Source organism: Motacilla alba, chromosome 19 (assembly GCF_015832195.1).
Source record: "Motacilla alba alba isolate MOTALB_02 chromosome 19, Motacilla_alba_V1.0_pri, whole genome shotgun sequence".
Classification (NCBI taxonomy): Eukaryota; Metazoa; Chordata; class Aves; order Passeriformes; family Motacillidae; genus Motacilla; species Motacilla alba.
Window position 1 is genome coordinate 1694105 of NC_052034.1, and position 23360 is coordinate 1717464.

General features: G+C 55.8%; 1 protein-coding gene across 1 annotated transcript; it reads right to left on the bottom strand.

The window, feature by feature from the left end:
• Positions 1-983: 983 nt before the first annotated feature.
• Positions 984-22837, bottom strand: DHRS11 (dehydrogenase/reductase 11). Its single transcript, XM_038158294.1, has 7 exons — positions 22641-22837; positions 12604-12813; positions 7241-7335; positions 6442-6571; positions 5928-6020; positions 5263-5328; positions 984-3605 (listed from the first exon to the last, which is right to left on the bottom strand). Exons 1-7 carry the CDS (start codon positions 22770-22772, stop codon positions 3564-3566), a joined length of 768 nt encoding a protein of 255 aa, XP_038014222.1. The 5' UTR covers positions 22773-22837; the 3' UTR covers positions 984-3563.
• Between the last annotated feature and the right edge of the window lie 523 nt (positions 22838-23360).

The following is a 23360-nucleotide window of genomic DNA, read 5'->3' on the forward strand; positions in this document are numbered from 1 at the left end:
GCACGGAGCACCGGGCACGGAGCACCGGGCACGGGCACGGAGCACCGGGCACAGAGCACCGGGCACGGGCACGGAGCAGCGGGCACGGGCACGCGCGCAGAGCAGCGGGCACGGAGCACCGGGCACGGAGCACCGGGCACGCGCGCGGGCCCCGCTCCGGTTCCGGCGGCCCCGGCACGCCCCGCGCGGCAGCGCCCCCTGGCGGCCGGCGGGGATACCGGGAACGGAGCATCCCAGAGCCCCGGAGAGACCCCCGGGAACGGGAACTGGGAACGGAGCATCCCAAGAGACCCCCGGGTACCGGGAACGGAGCATCCCAGAGCCGCGGAGAGACTCTGGGAACGCGAACAGTGAACCCCAGTGACACCGGGTACCGGGAACGGAGTATTCCAGAGCTCCCGGAGCGACCCCGAGAACGGGAACGGAGCATCCCAGTGACCCCGGCCAGACCCCCGGGAACGGGAACGAGGAATCCCAGTGACCCTGGGTACCGGGAACAGCTCGGGAACAGAGTATCCCAGAGCCCCGGAGAGACTCCAGGAACGGGAGCGGATCATCCCAGTGACCCCGGACAGAGCCCAGGAACGGGAAACCCCAGAGCCCCTGGACAGACCCTGGGTAGCAGGAATAGGGAACCCCAGAGTCCCTGGACAGACCCTGGGAATGGGAAATGGGGAACCCCAGAGTCCCTGGACAGACCCCAGAACGGGGAACCCCAGTGATGCCAGGTACCAGGATCAGCCAGGGAATGGAGCATCCCAGAGCTGTCCCCAGCCAGACTCCAGAGGTTACCCCAGACCTCCACAGGTTACCCCCAAGACAACTGGATGCTGTCCAGCTCTGGAAAGAAACCCTGCTTTTCCTCATAAAAACCCCAAAGGGAAGGATTCTGTTTGGATCGTTCCCCAAACCAAACTTTGGGTGTGAACAGCAAAAAGGCTGTATTTTAAACACAAAAATAACAAAACACAGCACAGACGAGCCACGATGTGCCTCTCTTTTTATTCTTTATTTTACAGATCACAATAGAAACCTACTGATAAGTTACACAGTTCACTATCCTCGTGTTTGAGGGGTTTCACTGCCTCGGACTGGGGTCCCATCTCACCCCAGGAAGGTGGCAGGAGGTGCCACCAAGGCCACCCCAGGAGCCCTCCTGGGTGGGGGAGGCTCACAGGCAGCAGGGGTGATCCCCTGAAACCACACTTCAAATGGAAAAATATACTGCACGTCACCTCGAGGTGACTTCAGAGACTTACAAATGTTCTGGGGGGAAAAAGAAAAACAACTTCCAGGGCTGCAGGGCTGCCAGGTTGTATTTGCAGGGAGCAACTACCCGGACAAACCCTTTGTCAGGGTTCTGCATCTTAAGCAGTTCTCTGCAAATCCTCCTTTCACAGCACAGGGAGATGTGAAGGCCCTCCTCAGCCACACATTTCAACATCTGCTGAACTTTGCACACAGCTGCTGCCACAATTCCATGTTTCACCACTGCTACCCACATCCCTGCTCGTTTTTTTTTTTTTGGTTTTTTTTTCTGCTTAGAAGTTCCTAATTTCTCAATTTTTTTTTTTTTTTTTGGCCTCTTTAGTAGTTCAACCACCTTCTCCTAAAGATGGCACACACTGCCCGGGGCACCCGCTGGGGATCCACACAAAGGCACTGCCTTGGCATCCTGGAGCAGGGCAGTGCAAGGCTTCCCCAGGGGCAGGGATTTCACTCACCATAAATTAAAAAGCCAAATCCAGGTGCACTTGTCAGTAGAAACCGGTGAATGGACAGAATGGACAGAACACACCATGTGTCAATAAAGAGGGGAAAAAAAAGGGGCAAATTGCCTTTTGTTTTTGCCATCATGAAAGGAACAGTTTGCCAGTTCTCTCCTTGTATCCTCCTCCAGCTGCTCACCTTTGGCACAAGGAATTCTAGGTATCACAAGGTTTAATTCACAATAATACTTCAATATCCACACTCAGCACTTACACAGCGCCTGTCAAAGTGCTTTACGAAAGCCTGTGAGTCCTCACAACACCCCTGTGAGGTAGGTGAGTGTTATTATCCCCATTTTCCAGACGGGGAAACTGAGGCAGAGAGGTAAAGTGGCTCGCCCAAGGCTGTACAGGGAGCTGAGCTCGTGTCTTGGTGGCCCAGCTCCGGTCTCCCTTGTGCAGGGCTAACACAGATGAACTCCCAGGGCTCTCCTGGTGTAAGCCAAACAATCCAACCCCAATTTCCCAGGCTCTCTGTCCTCTGCTCCGACCAGCTGACCATCCCTGACCTTCTGGAGCCCAGCAGGAGCTGGACAGGGTCTGCAATCTTAAGGCAGCGTGCCCAAGAGCTCCCTGGAGAGCTGGACACACACAGACCTCCCTGCAGAGAGTCTCCAGACAGCTCCAGCTCTGCTTTGGGGCCAACTCTCTTCTCCCTGAACTCGGAGTAAACCCAGAGCCAAACACTGGGGCTGCACCAGCACGAGATCTCAGCCAGACCCTTCACCTGCTGCTTTCTGTAGCCAGAATGTCCCTGCAAATCCCTCCTCATTCCAGACACCTTCAGCACGGCTCGTTCCACTCTATCCATCTCTCTCTCTCTCTCAGAGTTTGTGTCTCTACGTAAAAATAAACTCCCACCATTTCCAGCTCCTCAGCACCAGCATTCCAACAGCACCAGAGCAATCCACATTTCCAGAAAAAAAGTGTCAATGCATGCAAACATCACATACAGAACATCCAGAGTGCTGGGAGATGATACCAAGGGTAGAGGTGGTCACAAGACAGCACACGTTTAGTTTTTATTAAAAATACCAAACAACTCACTCTTACTGTAACTATGCCACTTAGATTATCATCCTAACCTGCACAGGGACAGGTTTTCCTCCAACTATTTACCTACCTAGAAAAAAAGAGAAATATCAAGCACACACATTTACACTTCCTCAAACTCGGCAGGCATGAGTCAAGTGAAGGGGAAAGGAGGGCTGGGGGAGGTTGTACACTGGGTTAGGGCAGTGGAGTACAAAAGAAATGGAAAATACCACATGCATCACCACCATCAGTAATCAACCTGATGAAAATAAACTCAGAATATTAGATGGATTCATGTGCACTGAAAGTCTCAAACCCTAAGCGCACTGAAGCTGGCAAACATCTCGTGCCACTTCACCTAGGTCCACACACAGCATCAGCAACTAAGATCAAACAAACCTTGAAAAGAAAGCAAAATGAAGAATAAACCAGCCTGGAGACAAACAACCTTCCACAAACCACTTCCCTGCATTATTCTCAAACACATTTTTACTCTTAAGCAGTTTCAGAAAGGAGTGGGGGAGAAAGAGACCCACTAGGAGTTTGTGGTTCTTCTTCTTTTCTTTTTTTTCAAACTGGCTCAGCACCAGCACCAGCTCAGAGAGAGGGAGAGAAAAATAATTCTTCAAACACGATCCTTGGTACTCGATTAAAGCGCTGCCAGCCAGCTGAGGGAAGCCTGGGCTGCCAGAGGGCTCCAGGTGGAGTGGGCACGGTGCTGCTCGTGGTCCTCCTCATCCTCCTCATCCTCCTGCCCTGCTATGAGATCTGCTCCGTGGGCCTCATCTGTATATCCCCAATCTGCAAGAGATCAAGGTGGGATGGAACAGGAATTCTGCACTGGAGCCCTGTCCCGGAGCCCTGCCCTGGGATTCTGCCCTGGAGCCCTGCACTGAAGCCCTGCCCTGGGATTCTGCCCTGGGATTCTGCACTGGAGCCCTGCCCTAGGATTCTGCACTGAGATTCTGCACTGGGATTCTGCCCCGGGATTCTGCCCTGGAGCCCTGCCCTGGGATTCTGCACTGAGATTCTACTCTGGAGCCCTGCCCTGGAGCCCTGCACTGAGATTCTGCCCTGGAGCCCTGCACTGAGATCCTGCCCTGGAGCCCTGCCCTGAGATCCTGCCCTGGAGCCCTGCCCTGAGATCCTGCCCTGGAGCCCTGCACTGAGATCCTGCCCTGGAGCCCTGCCCTGCTGCAGCAGCCTGTGAGCAGGGATGAGCCTGGTGACCTGAGCTGGGAGGAAAGCAGAGGTGAAGGGACCTGCTCTGCCTTTAGCAGGCAGCAAAAGCCCAGATATACACGGGGAAGGGGCAGCATGAACCTGGTTACACAGCCCAGGGCTCAGGGCTGCAGTTTGCTCTGGCTCACAGAGCTGCCACGGGCAGAGTTCTGATCTTTTTAAGCCAAGGAAAGCCAGTTATCCCCAGGGGTACAGGGTCAGGGACACGTCTTGCTGCAGGGAGCAGAGTCCAGCCGAGGCACTGAGGAAGCTCTCGTGACCAAAGTCTGCTCTCACCGCAGGAACTCTGCTCCTCCCTCCCCAGAGCTGGCCAAGCATTCCTGGTTTCTCAGGAGGAGAGTCCCTCTGGCAGCTCACCCCGGGGGGAGCAGGCCCAACAGCTCATCTGGCAACTGGCAGCAGCCAAGACTCCCAGCAAATCTCAGATGGCACCACCCGAAAGGGCAGTGTGCCCCTGTCCCTCACACCCCCTGCCCTGCACAGACCTTTTCTGGGCTCATGGAAACACACAATATCCCAAGCTGGAAAGGACCCACAGTGATCCTCCAGTCCAGCTCCTGGCACTGCACAGACACCCCAAAACCCCACCCTGAGAGCACTGTCCAAGCACTCCTGGAGCTGTGGCAGCCTTGAGAATGTGCCCATTCCCTGGGGAGCCTGGGCAGTGCCCCAGCACCCTCTGGGGGAAGAATCAGAGCCAGCTAAGCCTTCACTGTGAATCCACAGGGATGTGAGGAGCCCCAGCAGTGCCATCCCAGAGCAGTCCCACACCCTGAGCAGTGCCAGAGCCCCAACAGTGCCATCCCAGAGCAATCCCACACCCTGAGCAATCCCAGAGCCCCAGCAGTGCCATCCCAGAGCAATCCCACACCCTGAGCAATCCCAGGGCCCCAGCAGTGCCATCCCAGGGCCCCAGCAGTGCCATCCCAGAGCAATCCCACACCCTAAGCAGTGCCATTCCACACCCTGAGCAATCCCAGAGCCCCAGCAGTGCCATCCCAGAGCAGTCCCACACCCTAAGCAGTGCCATTCCACACCCTGAGCAATCCCAGAGCCCCAGCAGTGCCATCCCAGGGCCCCAGCAGTGCCATCCCAGGGCTGGAAGTGTAAACAAACGTGATCCCTGCTAATCCCCAGCACAGGCTCCCTAAGCTCCCAGCTGATCCAGCAGCAGATCAGCCAGGCCAGGGCAGCTCCAGCCCCAGCCCCAGCCTACCTGTACATGAGGGGGGGCACTGAGGACATAGATGACAGCATTGGCCATGTCTTCAGCCTTGAGACACTGCAACGACAGCAGAGGGGCTCTGGGTCAAAGGGCACCCACAAAGCCCCCCACGAGATCCCTCCTCTCCTGCCCATCCTTGATGAGGTCTGGCAGTGTCCCCGGGGCATGTGCAGGAGGTGCAAGCAAGCAGGAAACAGCCAGGGCACTGCAAATGTAACAAGGGATGTGTCTGTGCTGAGCATCCTTTGGTTGCTGTGGATAACCTCACTGCTGGCACAGGGATTCTGCCAGGTCAGGCAATGCCATCCTCGTCAGGAATTCCCCCAGGGAATCCCCTGCCCCCTGCCAGACAACACTTCTCCTTGTGCTGGCACCTCTGCTTGTCCCATCTTCTCTGCAGTGAAGACGTCACAGCCTGCAAAATGGCAAAGCTGACTGACACTTACTTACAGAAGCATCAAAATGAAAGGAAAAAAAAGGAGCTGGAAACTGAACCCAACTGAAAACCTACACTGTGTAAATACCAGTGGAAAATCTGAAGTTTGAGGGCTGAGATTGGAGAGCACTGGGCACTCTCTGGAACCATCAGCCAGGAGAAAGGCTGTTCAGTTATAATCAGAGCCACTTCCCTCTGCTTGCACTCCTCCAAGTCCTACCCGAATGCTCTCATAGGTTGCAGCAGCTCTCTCGGGGTCATTATCATGAAGTTTAAAAGCAAATCCTGTTTCCACCAGTCCTGGAGATATACACTGGAAAAAAAAAAGCAGAGCACATCCTAATAGGGTTTGTAATTCCCCTTCAGTAAAAGAATTTTTAAAAACCCCAAAATTCTGTTATCCTCCTTTCCCACCCGTTTTTAAGGCACCAGTTGAAGCGAGCAGGCCTTACTGCTCCTTGTGGCAGGCACCTCTGGAGGGCACTTCCCTCCTCACAGCCAGAGGGGCAGAGAAGCAAAGAACAACATGCGAAAGCTCGGGATGAGCACCAACAGCCCAGCTGAGTGCCTCCTTCTGTTGATGTGACCCTTCCCAGGCCTGCGCCCTGCCTGGGACGCAGCAATTCCCTGACCATCCCCGGTGTGCTGAGCCCCATCTTTGCACCCCCTTGGCTGCTCCCCCGAGGGCAGAGCTGTGCCCCAGCAGGGCAGGGGGCAGGAGGGCTGGCGCTCACCGTGGCTCGGATGTGGGTCCTGGCCTCGCGCAGCTCCTGCCGCAGCCCCTCGGTCAGCGCCGTCACCGCGTACTTGGTGGCACTGTAGAAGTGCACCACGGACTGGGGCACCACGCTGTGCCCGTTCATGCTGGGGACAGAGCACAGGGCACGCTGCTGGCAGCTGGGAGGGACCCCGGGGGGCTCAGGGCACCACCGTGAACCCATCAGGGGCTGGCATGGGGCTGCAGCGGGGACAGGCAGCACCTCTGGCACAGCCAAACCGCCCTGAGCAGCTCCAGAAATCAACTGCCAGCCCTGCTGCATCAGCAGGGGGTGGTATCACCCTTTTCTCCCTGGTTTGGGGTGTCCCTTTCTCCCTGGTCTGGGGTATCCTTTTCTCCCTCGTTTGGGGCGTCCTCGTCTCCCTGGTTTGGGGTGTCCTTTTCTCCCTGGTCTGGGGTATCCTTTTCTCCCTCATTTGGGGCATCCCCATCTCCCTCGTTTGGGGCATCCTAATCTCCCTCGTTTGGGGTGTCCCTTTCTCCCTCGTTTGGGGTGTCCCCTTCTCCCTCGTTTGGGGTGTCCCCATCTCCCTCGTTTGGGGTGTCCCTTTCTCCCTCGTTTGGGGCGTCCTCCTCTCCCTCGTCTTCCCTTGCTTTAGACCAGCACAGATCAAGTTTGAAGCATCAACCACCACAATCCTTAGGAACCCCCATCAGCACCACAGCAAGCTTGAAGCTCCAGTGCTGAAACCCTTCCTGTTAGGCAGGGAGGAGGAGAAAGCCCCCAGGCTGATCCCACAGCCCGCTCTGTTCACCTGTTAATGTTAATTATGTGCCCATCGTCGATGTTTCTCTCCTTCATGGACTGATAGGCCTCCCGGGTGCAGATGCTCACGGCCATCACATTGACCTGAGGGGGGAGAAAAGAAGAAGAAATGAAGGCCAGCAGCCCTGCCTGGCACCCCTGGATTCGCCCCTTGTGTGCCCAAAATCTGGGCTACCAGTTCCAGTCCCTGTCCCCAGGCAAATCCCAGGAAAACCCAAAGAGGGAATTGCTCATCCTCACACCCCCCAGCTGAGCTGGGGGCTGCAGCCACAGGGGCAGGGGGTGCACAGACACCCAGAGGGAGCAGAAATAAACAGACTTGGTTGTTTTAGGGGCAGGGGTGAGGGTAGAGCCCGGGGAAGGGGGAGCAAAGCCCGTCCCCACAGCAGCACTGCGGACAGGAGCCAGAGCCCCTGGTTCTGCCCAGCACGGAGCACCCCGGGGCTGGGGCAGCTGGCAGGGCACTAACAGCAGGTAATTAGGTCAGCTCGTTAACGAGGAAATCCCCAGATCCTGCCTGCCAGAGCGCCAGCAGTTCACAGGAGGCACCAGAAGAGCTCCCAGGCACGGGAAGCAAAGCTCACTTTGTGCCACAGGGAACCCCAGAGCGGGCAACTCGGGCTGGGCTGTGGAAGCCACCGACCTGTCACTGCCTGCTGCCAGAGCCTCAGCACCAGCTGGCAATTCCCCTGTCCCACAGCACCCAGAGCACTGCTGCTCTCTGGACCAGCACCTCCCAGCGTGCCCTGGCTCGGTTAAACTCCTGTCACCTCCACATCAATTCACTGACCATAAACACAGAGCCAGCGCTGCTGGGAAGATAGGGATGAGGAAATTCTCCCAGCTGGAATACAAAGGGCCCAGAGGTACATGCAGCAGTGGAGAGCAGCAACCCCAGCAGCAGTGCTGATGGCTCAGGAGGCTGGGATTTGGAAGGGGATTTGCTGAAGGCCTCCAGAAAGGGTGTGACCAGCCCCTGGCAGGTCCTGTGTAACAGCATGTCACACTGGCAGCGAAATGAGCAGCCCAGCAGGGTCTGAACACACTGCAGAGGGTGCAGTCTCCAGGGAGAAGTGATTTTCTGATGAATCAGAAGGCAGGTGGAGCAGCAGGAAGGAGACCACGTGGACAGGGATGGAGATGGGAGAGGGCTGGGGATCATCCCTGGGAAAATAAAGAACAAGAATGGGGCAGAATAACTGGGACCTGCTGGCACAAAAGGACAGGCAGGAGAGGGGCACCGATTGGAAAGGGATGGGGCTGGGAGATGCAATTACTGAGCAGCACAAAGAGGAGCGGGGTCAGATCTCTGTCACTGCTTTTGTCTGGTCATTATTCCCCGTTCACTGCCAGAGGCCATCCCTGAGGGGTTTGTCTTGGCCAGAGATAAACAGGGCTTTAATCTGACCCTGGGAGAGCCCAGGCAACACGAGTGGAGCCACCACCCCCAGCCAAGTGCCCTTTGGACAGGCAGAGTCACTGCTGGGCTCCTCACCATCACACCTGGAGCCCCAGAGATAAATCTTTAACCTGGGAATCCACCTGGGCTGTGCCAGGAAGAAAATGAGCAGAGAAGGCAGCACAAGGGCCCCCGAGCTCTGCAGAGCAGGCAGGACTGGGGATTCCACAGCAGGGTGGGCAGGGAAAGCAGGAGTCACCTGCTGCAGCCTGAGCCTGGGCTTTGGGATATGGATCCGGGCACCTGCTGGTGTAAAACCCTTCATGACAAACAAATCCCTGCCTCCCTCAGCCCACCGGGCAGCTCCTTTTTGGAGCAGCCACTCCCAAGTCCCTCTCCAAAGGCCACTAGAGGGTAACATCATCCCAAAGTGACTCACGGAGCAGCGTGGGCAAAGTTACAACATTCTGACAGCTCCTGGCAGAGCAAGATCCCAATCAGCAGCCACATGGGAAAGTCCAGAGCCCCGAGATAAAACCCCACGGTACAACAAAACAACTGGCTGGGAGGCAGCTGAGCTGGGATGGCCTTTTCCCACCAGCACAGACTGGTTTTTGGGGTGAAACCCCATTTCAAGACGTGGAACAGGCACTGAGGAACCTATGAGACAAACAAGCAAGTCTGTGTGAGCCCGAGGCTGCTGGTACAGACCAGAAATCAGACATTTTTCTGCCTTGCTCCCATTTTAGGGAGAAAAGGCTGAGAGGAGCCTTGGCAAGGAGGGCAGCACACCTGGGCCCTGCTCAGTGCACGGGCAGCAGCTCTGTGACAGCCACCACCGTGCCACACTTCCCAGCAATGAGCCAGCTCCAGCTGCCAGAGGAGAGGACACAAAAGATCCTGCTCCTAGCAGTGCTCAGCGTTTCCCTTTCCCAGAACCAGCCTTTTCCAGGGCTCCAAAGGAGTGCCCCAGCCCCAGAGCACATATGGGAGCACAGCTTACAGCAGACAGATCCCTGCACAGATGGTTTGGAAAAGCAAGAAGAACAGAGCCTGGCTTGTCAGTGAACAATGCCAAGAACCAAACCCATTCTGTGTCTAGAGGAGGGAGAGGATGTGTGCTGCAGCCCTCAGTGCCCTGAGCAGGGAAAATGGGAAGTTCAGCTTGAATTCCTGGCTGGAAAGGTCAGCGGGTAAGAGAGAAGGAGCTGCTGCAGCCCCAGAGGCTCAGAGTGAGCACGGCAGCCAGCCCCAGCTCCTCCTGCACATCAGGACTTTGCTGCAGCCTCAGAAACCAGGGAGAAAACGGGGGGAGCTGGGAGCCGAGGCAGGATGGGCTCAGAACCCGCCTGAGGTGACACCTTCCCTCCTGCAGCCACTGCAGATCTGCTGGCTGGCAAGGCAGGGTCTGCGCTGCTGGAAAGCACATCCCTCATCCCCAACATCCCGGGGAGAAGCAGCTCCCACCCTGGGAATGAATGCCAGACAATAAAGAGCTTTAGAAAAGGAGAGGAACAAGTAAATTCAAAGATGGTTTTGACTGTTAGATGTATAGCAAGAAGGAGGGTACTGAGAGGGGAATCTGGAAGGACACAGAGCCTCAAAGCTCATAAAAAATGCATGGAAGCAAAAATCAATTTACCAAAAAGGAAAAAAAAAAAAAGCCTTTAATTTAAGGCCCTAATGCCTCCTAAATCAATGGGTCAATGGCTGTTGGGAAACTTTTCCCATCCTGCAGCCCAGGGGTGCCCTGGAACTCTCCAACAGCATCTCCCAGCTCGGCAGGGAAGCTTGGGAAGAAGGCTCCCTGCTGCCACACAGCTCTGCAAAGCCCAGTGGCCCGTGGAAGGTGCTGGCAGCCCTCCCTGGGAGGGAAAGGGGCCTGGCCAGGGCTGCTCTGGGGCTGGGGTGCCCTGGCAGGGGGGGCTGGCCCTGCAGAGCCCCCCCAGGCCTGCCACGGCGCCGGCACACAGGGACACTGCCAGGGGACACTGCCAGGGGACACCGCCATGCAGCCACAAAGCAGGGGCACAGAACAAAAGGGAAAACTCCTCTGAGCTGTTCCTACCCCTCAGCAGCAGCGTGGAAAGCAAAGCACAGCCTTGTCAGGCTGCCCAGGCCGGGCTGGGTGAAGCTGTGGGCTCTGGAGCATCCCAGGGCTTTGCCTTGATGCTGGAGGGTTGTTCAGTGAACACAGCAACCAGGAGCCAAGCCAGCAGCTGCTGGAGGATGGTGAGAGGGAAATATCTGAGAGGGAAATATCTGCCAGCACACGGGGAAAGCTGGGCTGTCTCGGGCTGCAACAGCATTTCTGCCAGGCGGTGAGAGCAGAGACAGCCATGCAGGTCATCCCTGGGAATAAAACATTCCCCCAGCCTGCTTTCCTAACACTGCCCTTGTGGGGTCACCACCCTGGCTCTCCTCCCCAGCCATCCCACCCCAAAGCAGCCCCCACAAGCAGGGGGACCCCACAGGGCCCCCAAACTTTGAGCCACCAACTCTGGAGGGTCTCATACAGGAAAATCCCACTCCAAAATCATTCTCCCTAAAAATGGTGGAAGGTGAGATAAAGGGAGGACTTCCAGCTGAGCAGCCAGGAAAGGGAATATGGATTGGGGCAGCTGGGAAAAGCCACAAGTCCCCCCAGGCCTGCCCAGCTGACAGAAACAAAGCAGCACGAGGGACACGCAGCATCCCTGAGGATCCACGCACCACGCAGCCCCTGGCGCCAGCACGGGGAGTCTCCAAGGCCCAGGTGGCCCCCAGGGCCTGGCTCAGAGCCCGCCAGGGCTGGGCAGTGCCCTGCTGGACAGCAGCTCAGCCTCAGCTCCCCTTCAGCTCGTTTTCTTTAAAGCCTCCACGGCGACGGGGGCCGGGAGACGCGGCTGTGCGCTGACCCGGGCTGGGCAGCCACAAAAGCCTGCCTGGGCACACAAAGCTGGGCTCAGCTGCCTTGGGCTGCAGCCACAGCAGCCAGCAGGCGGGCCAAAACCCTAACAAGAACTTAATTAGGCAGGATATGGCAGCTCTTGGGCTGGCAGCAGGAGTCTCAGTGTGCTTCTCTGTTTGGCTTTACGCGGCCCCAGAGCGCAGGAGCAGCTGACACCTCCCAGCTGACTCCACTGCTGGACAGCCTGCAGCTTCAAACAGCTTCCCAGACAGGTCCTTCCCTTCACCAGGACAAGCTCCCAGAGCTGCTGGAGGTGCCACGAGGGTTGCTCACAGCCATGAGTTCCGCTCCTGCTCGTGTGAGGAGAACGCTTCCGTGCACGAGAGAAGCTGGCACAGGAGGGGAAGTCACGCCATGAAAAGCTCCTGGTTCAGCACCTCGCTGGCCAGAGACATTGCAGGGACACCCAAACCATCCTGAGGGCCCACAGCTGTGGCTGCCACTGCTGTGTGCAGAAAAGGGCCCCCGCATAATGACAAAAATGGTGAAGTCACAGAAGATGCCCAGCAGCACCTCAGGACAGGAGGACCCAGGGAGAAGTTGTAAATGGGATGGGCCATGTGCACAACTCCCATCTCAGCACGTGAAACACCCTCATTCACATCCAGCCCTAACCAGATTACAGGCAGAAAATTAGGCTATAAAGACAAAAAGCATTACAGCTTTTTAAGCCAAAAAGAATCTGCCCATTTCTACAAACCACTGCCACAATTAACAGGATTAGCTGCAAAACCCAGCGCCTGGCACTCTATTTCCTGCTTTATTGAAGAAAAAAAATTAAAAAAAAAATAAAAAGGGAGGCTCTTCACCTTTCAGAAAGCAAGTGAGCTAAGGAAAAATGCTGCTGTGTGAAAAATGCTCCTCCAAGGTGAGGGCTCAGCAGGGCAGGATCCCCAAGCAGCACAACTGGGCTTTGTCAGAGCAGGCTGGGGAGCAGATCCTCAGCTCTGGAATGAGGAGATGGTGGCCAGAAGACACAGAAAAGTGGCCCAGGAATACTCACATCTATCATGGTCCTCCAGCCCTCTGTCTTCCCTGAGAGCAGGGGCTCGGGCCGGGCCAGCCCAGCGTTGTTGATGCAGACATCCACACCCTGGTGAAGGGTCTTGATGGCCGAGAACATGGACAGGATCTCCTCCTCGTTGGACAGGTCACACTTGTAGGGGATCAGCGTGCCCGGGTAGCCAGCACTCTGGCACTCAGCTGCCAGCTTCTAGGGGAGACAGAGGCAGGAGGGAAACAGCCATCAGGAGGGGGAAAAACAGCCAGCAGAGAGGGGAAAAACAGCCAGCAGGAAGGGGGAAAAACAGCCAGCAGAGAGGGGAAAAACAGCCAGCAGGAAGGGGGAAAATAGCCAGCAGGAAGGGGGGAAAAACAGCCAGCAGGAAGGGGGAAAATAGCCATCAGGAAGGGGGAAAAACAGCCAGCAGAGAGGGGAAAAACAGCCAGCAGGAAGGGGGAAAAACAGCCAGCAGGAAGAGGAAAAAACAGCCAGCAGGAAGAGGAAAAAACAGCCAGCAGGAAGGGGGAAAAACAGCCAGCAGAGAGGGGAAAAACAGCCAGCAGGAAGGGGGAAAAACAGCCAGCAGGAAGGGGGAAAAACAGCCAGCAGGAAGGGGGAAAAACAGCCAGCAGGAAGAGGAAAAAACAGCCAGCAGGAAAGGGGGAAAAACAGCCAGCAGGAAGGGGGAAAACAGCCAGCAGGAAGAGGAAAAAACAGCCAGCAGGAAGGGGAAAAACAGCCAGCAGGAAGGGGAAAAACAGCCAGCAGGAAGGGGAAAAACAGCCAGCAGGAAAGGGGGAAAACAGCCAGCAGGAAGGGGAAAAACAGCCAGCAGGAAGGGGGAAAACAGCCAGCAGGAAGGGGAAAACAGCCAGCAGGAAGGGGGGAAAAACAGCCAGCAGGAAGGATGGAAAGAGCCATCAGCCCCTCTCCCCACAGAGCAGCTTATCCAGCCAGTTCCTGAGAAACACACCTCAGGGCTAGCACAGCCTGGAAAGCAGGCACTGGGGAAGAATCACTGCGATGCTAACTAAGAAAAAGGAGATATCAATATCCAGGAGAAGCTGAGAGCTTCAGCCTCTCAGTTCCTGAGCTGAGGACACGCTCAGTGCTCGTCCACCACCCTGGGCAATCCTGCTCAGGGGGAGCAGCGCTGGCAAAATACAAATCAGTGCTGCCCTGGCACCAGGCTGAGAGTCTGCCACGCTGGCAAGGGACACGCCGGGCAATTCCTCGTTAGCATGACCAAGGATGGCTCCAATATCCCAACCTTTTGTCAGGCTGGGTGACACGCAGCCAAGGAAAGGCCAGGAGCTGCTGCCAGCACATCTCCGAGGATGCCCTTCACCCCTGACACTAATGAGAAGCAGCATCTCCTCCCCCGACGTGTCACAGCAGTGACAGTGACAGCTCCCAGTGCCAGGCAGGAGCCACATGATGTCTGGCTCCTGAGGGGAGATGGACTCTGGCTACAAATGTCCACCAAATCACCGGGGCGCGCGGCCGCGCCGGCGTCACCGACAGTGACATTCAGCGGGGACAACACAGCCCTGCTCCTGCCACAAGCAGCTCCTCCCTGCATTCCAGGCACGGCAATTCCCAGCCTGGCAGAAAAGGAGGAGCGAGGCCCCAGTGCAGGGATCTCCTGGAAGTGACTGCACATGGAGGCAGCTCCGAGCTCCTGCCCTGCAGAGGGACAAACGCCAGCTCCTCCCTGCACCCCAAACACTCTCTTGAAGCATTCCGGGGCTGTCTGGTAATCAGACGAGGAAAATAATTTGATTTTCAGCCTTTCCCAGTAGCTGAGGCCACCACAGAGCTGGACCGAGGCCCTGAGCAGGCAGCCGCAGTTTGCTGCTTTACCTTCCCCAGACCCCAGCAGCTTTGATGGACCACAAGCCAGCAGAGCTGTGGTGCAGGAGCTGCTCTCCTGCCTGATCCCCAGCTCAGGGAAGGCCCTGCAGAACACAAGAATGATTATTATTATTGCTCTCACAGCACCAGGAGGGGACGGACGAGCCGAGTTGAGTCGGAGGTCGATCCCTGCCAGCAGCGTCCCCAGGGAGCCCTGCTGGGGCTGGGCTGACAGCATCCCTGCCTGAACAAAGGTGCCCCTGGCACTGAATCCCAGCTCTCTGTGCCCTCCTGGGGCTGCCTGCCCTTTGCCATGCAGGTAACCGTGCTGGTGATGTGCTGACAGGAGTGGGAGAATATATTCCTTTTCATCACCGGAGCACACGCTTGACAGAACAGTCGAGGGGGGGAATCTGCAAGAGCAGCATTTAGGAAATCCCCAGCAGCAGGAAGGGCTGCTGGAAGGTTCTAAACTGCTCCAGGGATGGGGCCTTGCTCCTGCAAAGATGCAGGAGGGGAAAAGGGGCAAAAGGACCATGAACTGGTGTGAGAGTGTGAATCAAGCAACAGCAAAGATGCTCAAAAATGAGAAACACGAGCACAAGGGGCTGGAGGAATGTCCCAGAGCAGGGCCCGTGCCAGGAGAGCTGGCTGGAGGGAAGAGAGACCCACCAACACGGACAGGAAAGGACACACAAGCTGACTGACAGCCCAGAGGGACACAGGGCTGTGTTTTACAGCTCTGTCTCCATGTCCAGCTGCCACTTCCACCTTTCCCTGCTCAGTGCAGCCTCTCAGGGGAGACCCAGGTGAAGGAGCAGAGGAGACCAGGGGTGTGATTTGCTCTGGGGTGAGCCTGCCGGAGCAGGGAGGTCGTGGCAGGTGCCCCAGGTTGCATCAGGTCCCTCCAAGCTGAGCATCCTGGCTGGAGCTGCCCATCCTCTGCTCCCAGCCACACCAGGAGGAAGGACTTTCACCTTGGCAGGAAAGCTTCCCTGCCACAACTGAGCTGGGAAATCAAATCTCTCTCAAAACCTTTCTTTCCCTGCCTGGTGTCGGGCTGCCTCCAACACAGGTCCTTTCATCTCTCAGGCTGCACTTGTGCTAACAAATTCTCTTTGAAAAGCGAGTGCTGAACGCTGCTGACATCCAGGCAGGGATGGATTGTGCTCCAGCCGTCTGGAGATAAAGAGTCATCACAGACTCTTCAAAGAAACATCGACTGCAGGCAAGTTTGCAAGAGACTTTTGAAAAGCAACTCTGAGCTACCGAGCTGGTGGAGTGGTTTTTTTTTCAGAGCATCCATTAAGTCACTCAAGCGATGCTCATTCCACTTTGAGCACACCACGTGCACGAGGAGGAAAGAAAAAAAAGAGAAAAAAGAGAAAAAAAAGAGGAAAAAAAAGAGGAAAAACAAAGAGGAAAAAAAAAGAGGAAAAAAAAAGAGGAAAAAAAAAGAGGAAAAAAAAAGAGGAAAAAAAAAGAGGAAAAAAAAAAGGAAAAAAAAAAGGAAAAAAAAAAGGAAAAAAAAAAGGAAAAAAGAAAAAAAAGAAAAAAAAAGAAAAAAAAAGAGGAAAAAAAGAGGGAAAAAGAGAAAAAAAAAGAGAAAAAAAAAGAGGAAAAAAAGTGAAAAAAGAGAAAAAAAAGAGGAAAAAAAAGGGAAAAAAAAAGAGAAAAAAAAGAGAAAAAAAGCTGGTTTTCCAGATTTCATCAACAATTTGAGAGTGACAGGTAATGCAACAGCAGTACAGGCAAGGCCAGTGCAAGTCCAGCAGCCGGAGATGGAAATCTGAAATAAGAATTGTTTGGGTTGGAAGGGACCTTAAAGATCATTCAGTTCCTACCCCCTGCCATGGGCAGGGACACCTTCCACTGTCCCAGGTGGCTCCAAGCCCTGTCCAGCCTGGCCTGGGACAGTGCCAGCCCCTCTGCAGCACACCGTTATCTCTGGATGCCTGGAAATGGACAGCAGGTGCTCCCCAGACTGAAAGGCTGCCCCACATTTATGGGATGGGTTTGCTGCGTTCAGAAACCTCCAGTTCCTCCCCTGAAAGGGTTAATGCTCTTTGTGCACGGGGGGCACAGTGCCCTGCATCCACATCCAGCCCTGTAAAATGGTTTTACAGAATCAATGGATATAAAAATGCTCAGGGACTCCAGAGAGGAGGGAAAGGAAGGAAAGAGTCGAGTGGGGCTTTATTTGGCAAACCCTCCCGTTAACCTCAGACACATTTAGTTCACAGAGATGAAAGCCAGCAGGAGCCATTAGGTGATTTTTAATCCAACCTGCCACTCACCACAGGAACTTGTGTCCTACTGACTGAGCTCGTGCTTGAGCACAGAACTGCACCAAGAACCCAACTGGAAAAGCACCAGAGTCACCCCAATAGCTTTTGCTATCTGAAGGAAATGAAGGAGAAGAATTGTAACAAACAGCAGCACAGCTGTGAAAGCAAACTGGGGCTCACAAACCCTTTCATTCCACTGATTGGCAAGTCTGAAGCTGCTTTAATTAAGATTTAATACCAGCACAACAGCAACATAGAGATGTGCAGTGAATAAAGCACCAGGGTGAGGCTTAGTTATTTATTTCCACTGAGTGAGACTCAGAGCTGTGTCCCCACTGTCACATGGAGACAATCACACTCTGAGCTGTCCCTTTTGGCCCATATGGTTGATCCAAGGATAAATCTCACTCCCCATTTCTTCCCAGGCTCCTGCTAGGCTGGGAGCTGGGAGCTGTCCCTGCCACGCTGCCCTTTTCCCTGCTCCCTGCACCTTCCCAGCAGTTCCACATCCCGGGATATGTTCTTAGCTCACTCAATATTCAATTTCCATTGTCACACACGAGCCAAAGGCCCTGGGGGTCCCTGCCACCTTCAGGCACTCACACGGTCCCTCCTCACTCACGGCAAGGCACTTCTGGATTTTCACTCCTTGCTCCAGGCTGGCATGGGGGAGGAGGAAACGCTGCTGTGACAGCTCATTAGAGCAATATCTCTGCCTTCCTCTGAGCCCTGCCTGTCCTAAACCCAGCCCCACAGAGCCCAGCCTGTCCTAAACCCAGCCCCACAGAGCTCAGCCTGTCCTAAACCCAGCCCCACAGAGCCTGCCTGCCCCAAACCCAACCCCACAGAGCCTGCCTGTCCTAAACCCAGCCCCACAGAGCCCAGCCTGCCCCAAACCCAGCCCCACAGAGCTCAGCCTATCCTAAACCCAGCCCCACAGAGCCCAGCCTGCCCCAAACCCAGCCCCACAGAGCCCTGCCTATCCTAAACCCAGCCCCACAGAGCCTGCCTGCCCCTGAGCCCCTGCCTGTCCCAAACCCAGCCCCACAGAGCCCAGCCTGTCCTAAACCCAGCCCCACAGAGCCCAGCCTGTCCTAAACCCAGCCCCACAGAGCCCTGCCTGTCCTAAACCCAGCCCCACAGAGCCCAGCCTGTCCTAAACCCAGCCCCACAGAGCCCAGCCTGTCCTAAACCCAGCCCCACAGAGCCCAGCCTGTCCTAAACCCAGCCCCACAGAGCCCTGCCTGTCCTAAACCCAGCCCCACAGAGCCCAGCCTGCCCCAAACCCAGCCCCACAGAGCTCAGCCTATCCTAAACCCAGCCCCACAGAGCCTGCCTGCCCCTGAGCCCCTGCCTGTCCCAAACCCAGCCCCACAGAGCCTGCCTGTCCCAAACCCAGCCCCACAGAGCTCAGCCTGCCCCAAACCCAGCCCCACAGAGCTCAGCCTGCCCCAAACCCAGCCCCACAGAGCCTGCCTGCCCCTGAGCCCAGCCTGCCCAGGACAGGCTCCCCTGCTTCCCTTCCCCTTAAACCCAAGGGCAGCCAGAAAGTCCCCTCTGTGTCCATCTCTGCACAGCCCTCCCACCTTCCCAGGACAGGTTTTACACAGGGAAACTGAGGCACGGCACAACCCTCCTTGCAGCACACACACCCCATCCCAGTTCCAAAACCCCAGGAAAGGATTATTTCAGTTATTATTTCAGTTATTATATCAGTTATAATTTCTTTTTAGGGCTCTGAGCACGGTATTGCTGCTCTACTGCAAACCCCAGGAACGGAGGAGCAGCAGAGAAGGAGGGGTTGCTGCAAGGTGACATTCTTAAAGCACATTTTGGGGGAGAAAAAGGAGGAATCCAAACCCAACCCCCCTGAGTTTCAAGGCTGAGGAAATCCGCGAGGACAGGGAAGTATTTGTTCCCCCCACCCTGACAGCAATTATGGGATCTCTGCTGTTTATCAGGACAGGATCTGGCCAGGGACAAGTGGCAATAAAAGCACCCCAGGGGCCTTGAGCCCCCCATCCCCGAGTGGCCAGACACACAACAATCCCTGCCGGGGGCCAAGGACACTCTGAAGGTCACTCACTCCACAGGCACCGTGCCTCGGGATTCTCCTGCCTCAGGACTGGGGAAACCTGTGGGAACAGCCCAGGAAAGCCACCCCAGCTGCTGGGCAGAGGGACAGACCCACCAGGGACAGACAAAATGCCAAAATTAGGCGACCTCTAAACCATCGAGTGATCTGCCTGCAGGGAATTAAACACCACGCTCAGCAATCAGCTGTTAATTACCCTCCTAGGAGCCCCCGAGGGCTCATGGCAGTGACCAGAGAGCCCAAAAATGGATGCTCAGATCCCACGAGGAAGACTCAGCTCCTTCTTCCTCCTCCCAAGAGCCTCCCCAGAGCCTGGGCTGCTCCAAGCTGCAATCAATTGCTCAGCTTATCAAAGGCTGTTTCCCGAGCAAGATCTAACCTTGACAAAGCAGGCCCTGGTTATAAATGTTACCTTTGATCAATACCTGTCACAAATGCATTGGAATTAATTGGTTAAACCTTGTCTCTTAAGTCGCATTTATTGCTTCCTGCACGGCTCTGCTCTCAGCACGCCAACAAAGATGGGGGGAAAAAAATGGGTTTCCTTTGGAACAGGGCATCCATGGTGTCCCTGGTCACACCAGAGGAAGGCAACCAAGCTGCTGGAAGATTTCCAGTGACCTGGAGCAGGTGGGAGTGTCCCACCTGGAGCATCTCCCAGCAGTGACAGCCCCAGCCGCGCTGCAGATCAGAGCTCTGACACCGTGGATGGAGGGAGAGCACCTGCCAGCACTTCTGCCATTCTCTAGAAACACAAAATGAATCCATTTTAATTATAAAAAAAGCAGAGTACCAGCATCACTGCAAACCCCGTGGAAACAGCTCCCTGCCTCCCTGTGCTGCAAGAGAAAAGCTGCAGAGTCCCTCGGAGCCAGAAAAACCCTCCCAGCTCTTCCCCACCCTGGGGAAGAACCCTGCAAAATAAAACTCACATATCTCGCTGAATAAAAGACCAGAGAGGGCTTTGCCAGCTGGGAGGGCAGGAACATTTTGTCCCGTGCATGTGCAAATTCTCCCCTTTTTTGTGCTGCTGCAAGGAGCCAGACACCAAACACAAATTCCTGGAAAACACGAGCAGGAGCAGGGGGAAGTTGAGGAGTGGCTGTGAATCTCAGCACCCTGGAGACCCCAGCAGCAGCAAGGGGGTCCCTGTGAGGGTGATCATCTCCCAAGGAGCATTTTCCCCCCAAAAGCCTGCTCTTCCAAGCTGCTAGAAACACTTGGCTGCTTCATTAAAGCTCCTGGCTTGGAACGCGTGGCGGTGTCTGGAGAGCAGCAAACACTCTCTGAGCACACGCCAAGAAGTCCTTGACAGCTGTTAGTACCTCCAGGCTCTGCATTTAAAACAAGCCTTCAACCTGAATTACCTCCTGGCATGCAGAAGGAAAATGCAGCCAGTTTAATTATATTTTATTCCTCGATGTCTGACTGCTAAAGCTCCTGTTTGATGACCCACACGAAGAGGCTGCAGCAGCAGAAGCAGCAGGAGTGGGGAGCAGAGAGGGAAACGTGGCCAGTGGAGCCACTGGAAGGGAAAAAAAAAAAAAAATCCTTCTGCAGTTTTGCTTTTTTCGGGGCTTTTTTTGTGAGCCATTAACATTTTTATTTCAAAAGCCAAATAAAGACCACTGGAGTTGTGACACGGCTCTAATGCCAAACACGCAACTTTGCAAATCCTTCGTTATCTTGCCTCAAGCCCTTATCTGATTTTCCAAGAGATTAAGAAATCTTGACATAGCATTTATTGCCCCGGCTAAATCCCCACCAGACAACCTGCTCTTTCAGTTAGCTGGAGGTTACAAAACCCCCTTACACAAGGGTTCCAGCCGTTTCACCTTAAAACCCGTGACCTTCATGAACTTGGATGAGATGTGATGTTGTGCTGCAGAGCGAGCTCTGGATTCCAGGTTTTACACCCTGCTGTTTGCCCTCTTTCCATGCCAAGCTTCCTTGGAGCCCCCTGGGATGGTGGACGGTGTCCCTGCCCACGGGGCTTGGAATGGCATGGTTTATAAGGTTCCTTCCAGCCCAAACCACCCGGGATTCCATAAATTCTGTTACCTACAGCTGCGATGCTCTGGCATCACCGAACCCTCAGCTCCTTCACATTCCCCTTGTCTCCTCCCTCCACCACTGTGTTCCAGCCCCCAAATCCCCCCCAGTCCAATTCCCAGCTCAGCACTTCCAAGTCTGGATATCTTCCTCTTTTATTTTAATTTTTTTTTTTTTTAAAGGAAAAGCCTCAAGGTGAATCTCCTGGAGGAAAGCCGCACGAACAGCCCCGCTCTGAAGCACGGCAGGATTGGGTACAAAGTTCCCACAGCATCCCTGGCAGCCAGGAGGTGACAGAGCTGTTCCCACAGTGACCCTGGATCCCCCCACGCTCCAGCACCACTGGGATTTTCTTCCTCGTTAAGGAAACATGCTGGACAATAAATAAACCCAGAATAGCAGCGGAGCAAAACACAGTCCAGACACCCACCAAAACAAATGACAGCGCTGCAGACACACTCGGGTCCCAGAACAGGGACAAACACCAGCTGCTGTGGGAACACGTGTGGAGACAGCCCGGGACACTGGGGAGCACATCTGCAAACCCCATCAATCAATCAATCAATCAATAATACAGGAGTGATCGCCCTGGTGCACACTCAAACCAAAGCACAAAGCCTGACGGCGCTGCTGGTTTTTAAAGCCACGCTGTATTTTTGGCCAGGAAAGGTTCAGAGAGGAAGGAAACCCACGCGAGCGCCGAAGGAAAACACAGGTTGCATTGATTTCTTTCCCAAATGAAAAGATTCCAGAAGAAAATCCAAGATAAGGGCGCTACGGGAAACAGCAATATTGCAAATAACTTTCCGGAGGGGAATGGGAAGCCACAACATCCTCTGCAGCATCCTCTGCCAGGCTCCCCGAGGCTCCAGCACATCCAGCACCGGCAGCTGCAGGTGGGAGAGAGCCTTGGGAGAGCTCAGCCTTCCCTGCAGACCGCAGCACCAGAACCGGCCAGTCCCAAATTAGCAGCGGCCCCCAAGGACGGGTCACCGAGCCACGCTGGTGCTCCCTCCCCTCCGCAAGCAGAGCCTCCGTGATACGCAACGAAAAAAGGGAAAAGTTCGGCTTTTCCCAAGCATTTCTCTACTCGACCCCGCTCAGCAACGCCGCCGATGTCAAGCCTCGGTTTCCACGAATTTTGGACCATTTATTCTCAGCGGTGCAGAGCCCTGAGCACCCTGGCTGGGGAAACACAACCCTGGCTACTGCACAGCTCTCCTGCAGCTCCAAACACCCTGCATGGCAATATTGAAGATGGCTAAAACTTATTTCCCCCCTCAGGGGAAACTTCCTAAATGGCAAATAAGCCCCTGCGAGGCACAGCTGACCGACGCACAACAAGATCCCGAGAAAACACTTCTTTAGAGCATCTTTATTCTCAAGCCAGCTCCGGCAGGTTTCTGACGGGGCTGTGGAGATGCTCCTGGCAGGAGCGAAGCCCGTTTTAACACGAACTCCCAGGAACACCCTGCCTCCCGAGCAGCCGCATCCCGGAGCGCCCGCAGCCCCATCCCGCTCCCACAGGGGAGATGCTATTTTTAACCTCGGTAAGAAGCGACTCGAAAAAAGCCAAACAAACCCCAAAACGGACTCCGCTCCTCGCTCGGGCACCTTCCCCTCGCTCCAGGGGCTCTGTAGCCAGGAGCAGCGGGGCCGGGCATCCCCAGCGCCCGGCCGGGAGCGGCCCCGCTCCGCCGCGGCCTCGTGGGGAGCGGCCCCCGCCCCGCCGCCGCCACCGCCGGTACCTCGATCTTGTCGACGCTGCGGGCGCATCCCACCACCTTCATGCCGTGCTGCACCAGCGCCCGCGCCACGGCCGCGCCGATGCCCACGGAGGCGCCGGTGACCAGCGCGACGCGGCCGGTCCAGCGCTCCATGGCCCCGGCCCGGCCCCGCCGCCGCCGCCGCGCACAAAGCGCCGCCCGCCCGCCGGCCCCGCCCCGGGACACGCCCACGGGACACGCCCACGGGGCACGCCCACGGGACACGCCCCGACCACGCCCACGGGGATACGCCCCCGGACACGCCCATGGGGACACGCCCTCCGTGCGCGGAGTTTGCCGGGGCTCAGCCGCAGCGAGGAGCGGGTTTGGGGGGTCGGTGGTTTGAGGTTTTGATGGCTTGGGGGGTCGGTGGTTTGAGGTTTTGATGGTTTGGGGGGTCGGTGGTTTGAGGTTTTGATGGTTTGGGGGGTCGGTGGTTTGAGGTTTTGATGGCTTGGGGGGTCGGTGGTTTGGGGTTTTGATGGCTTGGGGTTTTGATGGTTTGGGGTTTTGATGGTTTGGGGTTTTCCCCAGCGTGGGGGCACGGAGCAGGGAGGCAGCAGCCAAGCGAGGTTTGGAGAGCGGTGAAATGGGTGTGGAGGGAGCAGAGGGTGGGCAGAGTGGGGAAGGGGGTGTTAGCCCCCTCCTCAAGGGTAAAGGTGCTCAAATAATTCCCAGAAATGTGTGAGGAAATGGGTTAAT

What these genes read in the sequence shown, in the direction of transcription:
- DHRS11 (XM_038158294.1), bottom strand. Translation starts at nt 22,772, where the DNA reads ATGGAGCGCTGGACCGGCCGCGTCGCGCTGGTCACCGGCGCCTCCGTG. An exon ending in GCAGCGTCGACAAGATCGAG is followed by an intron (nt 12,814 to 22,640) that starts GTACCGGCGGTG and finishes TGTCTCCCCTAG; the next exon opens with AAGCTGGCAGCTGAGTGCCA. An exon ending in CACATAATTAACATTAACAG is followed by an intron (nt 6,572 to 7,240) that starts GTGAACAGAGCG and finishes CTCTGTCCCCAG; the next exon opens with CATGAACGGGCACAGCGTGG.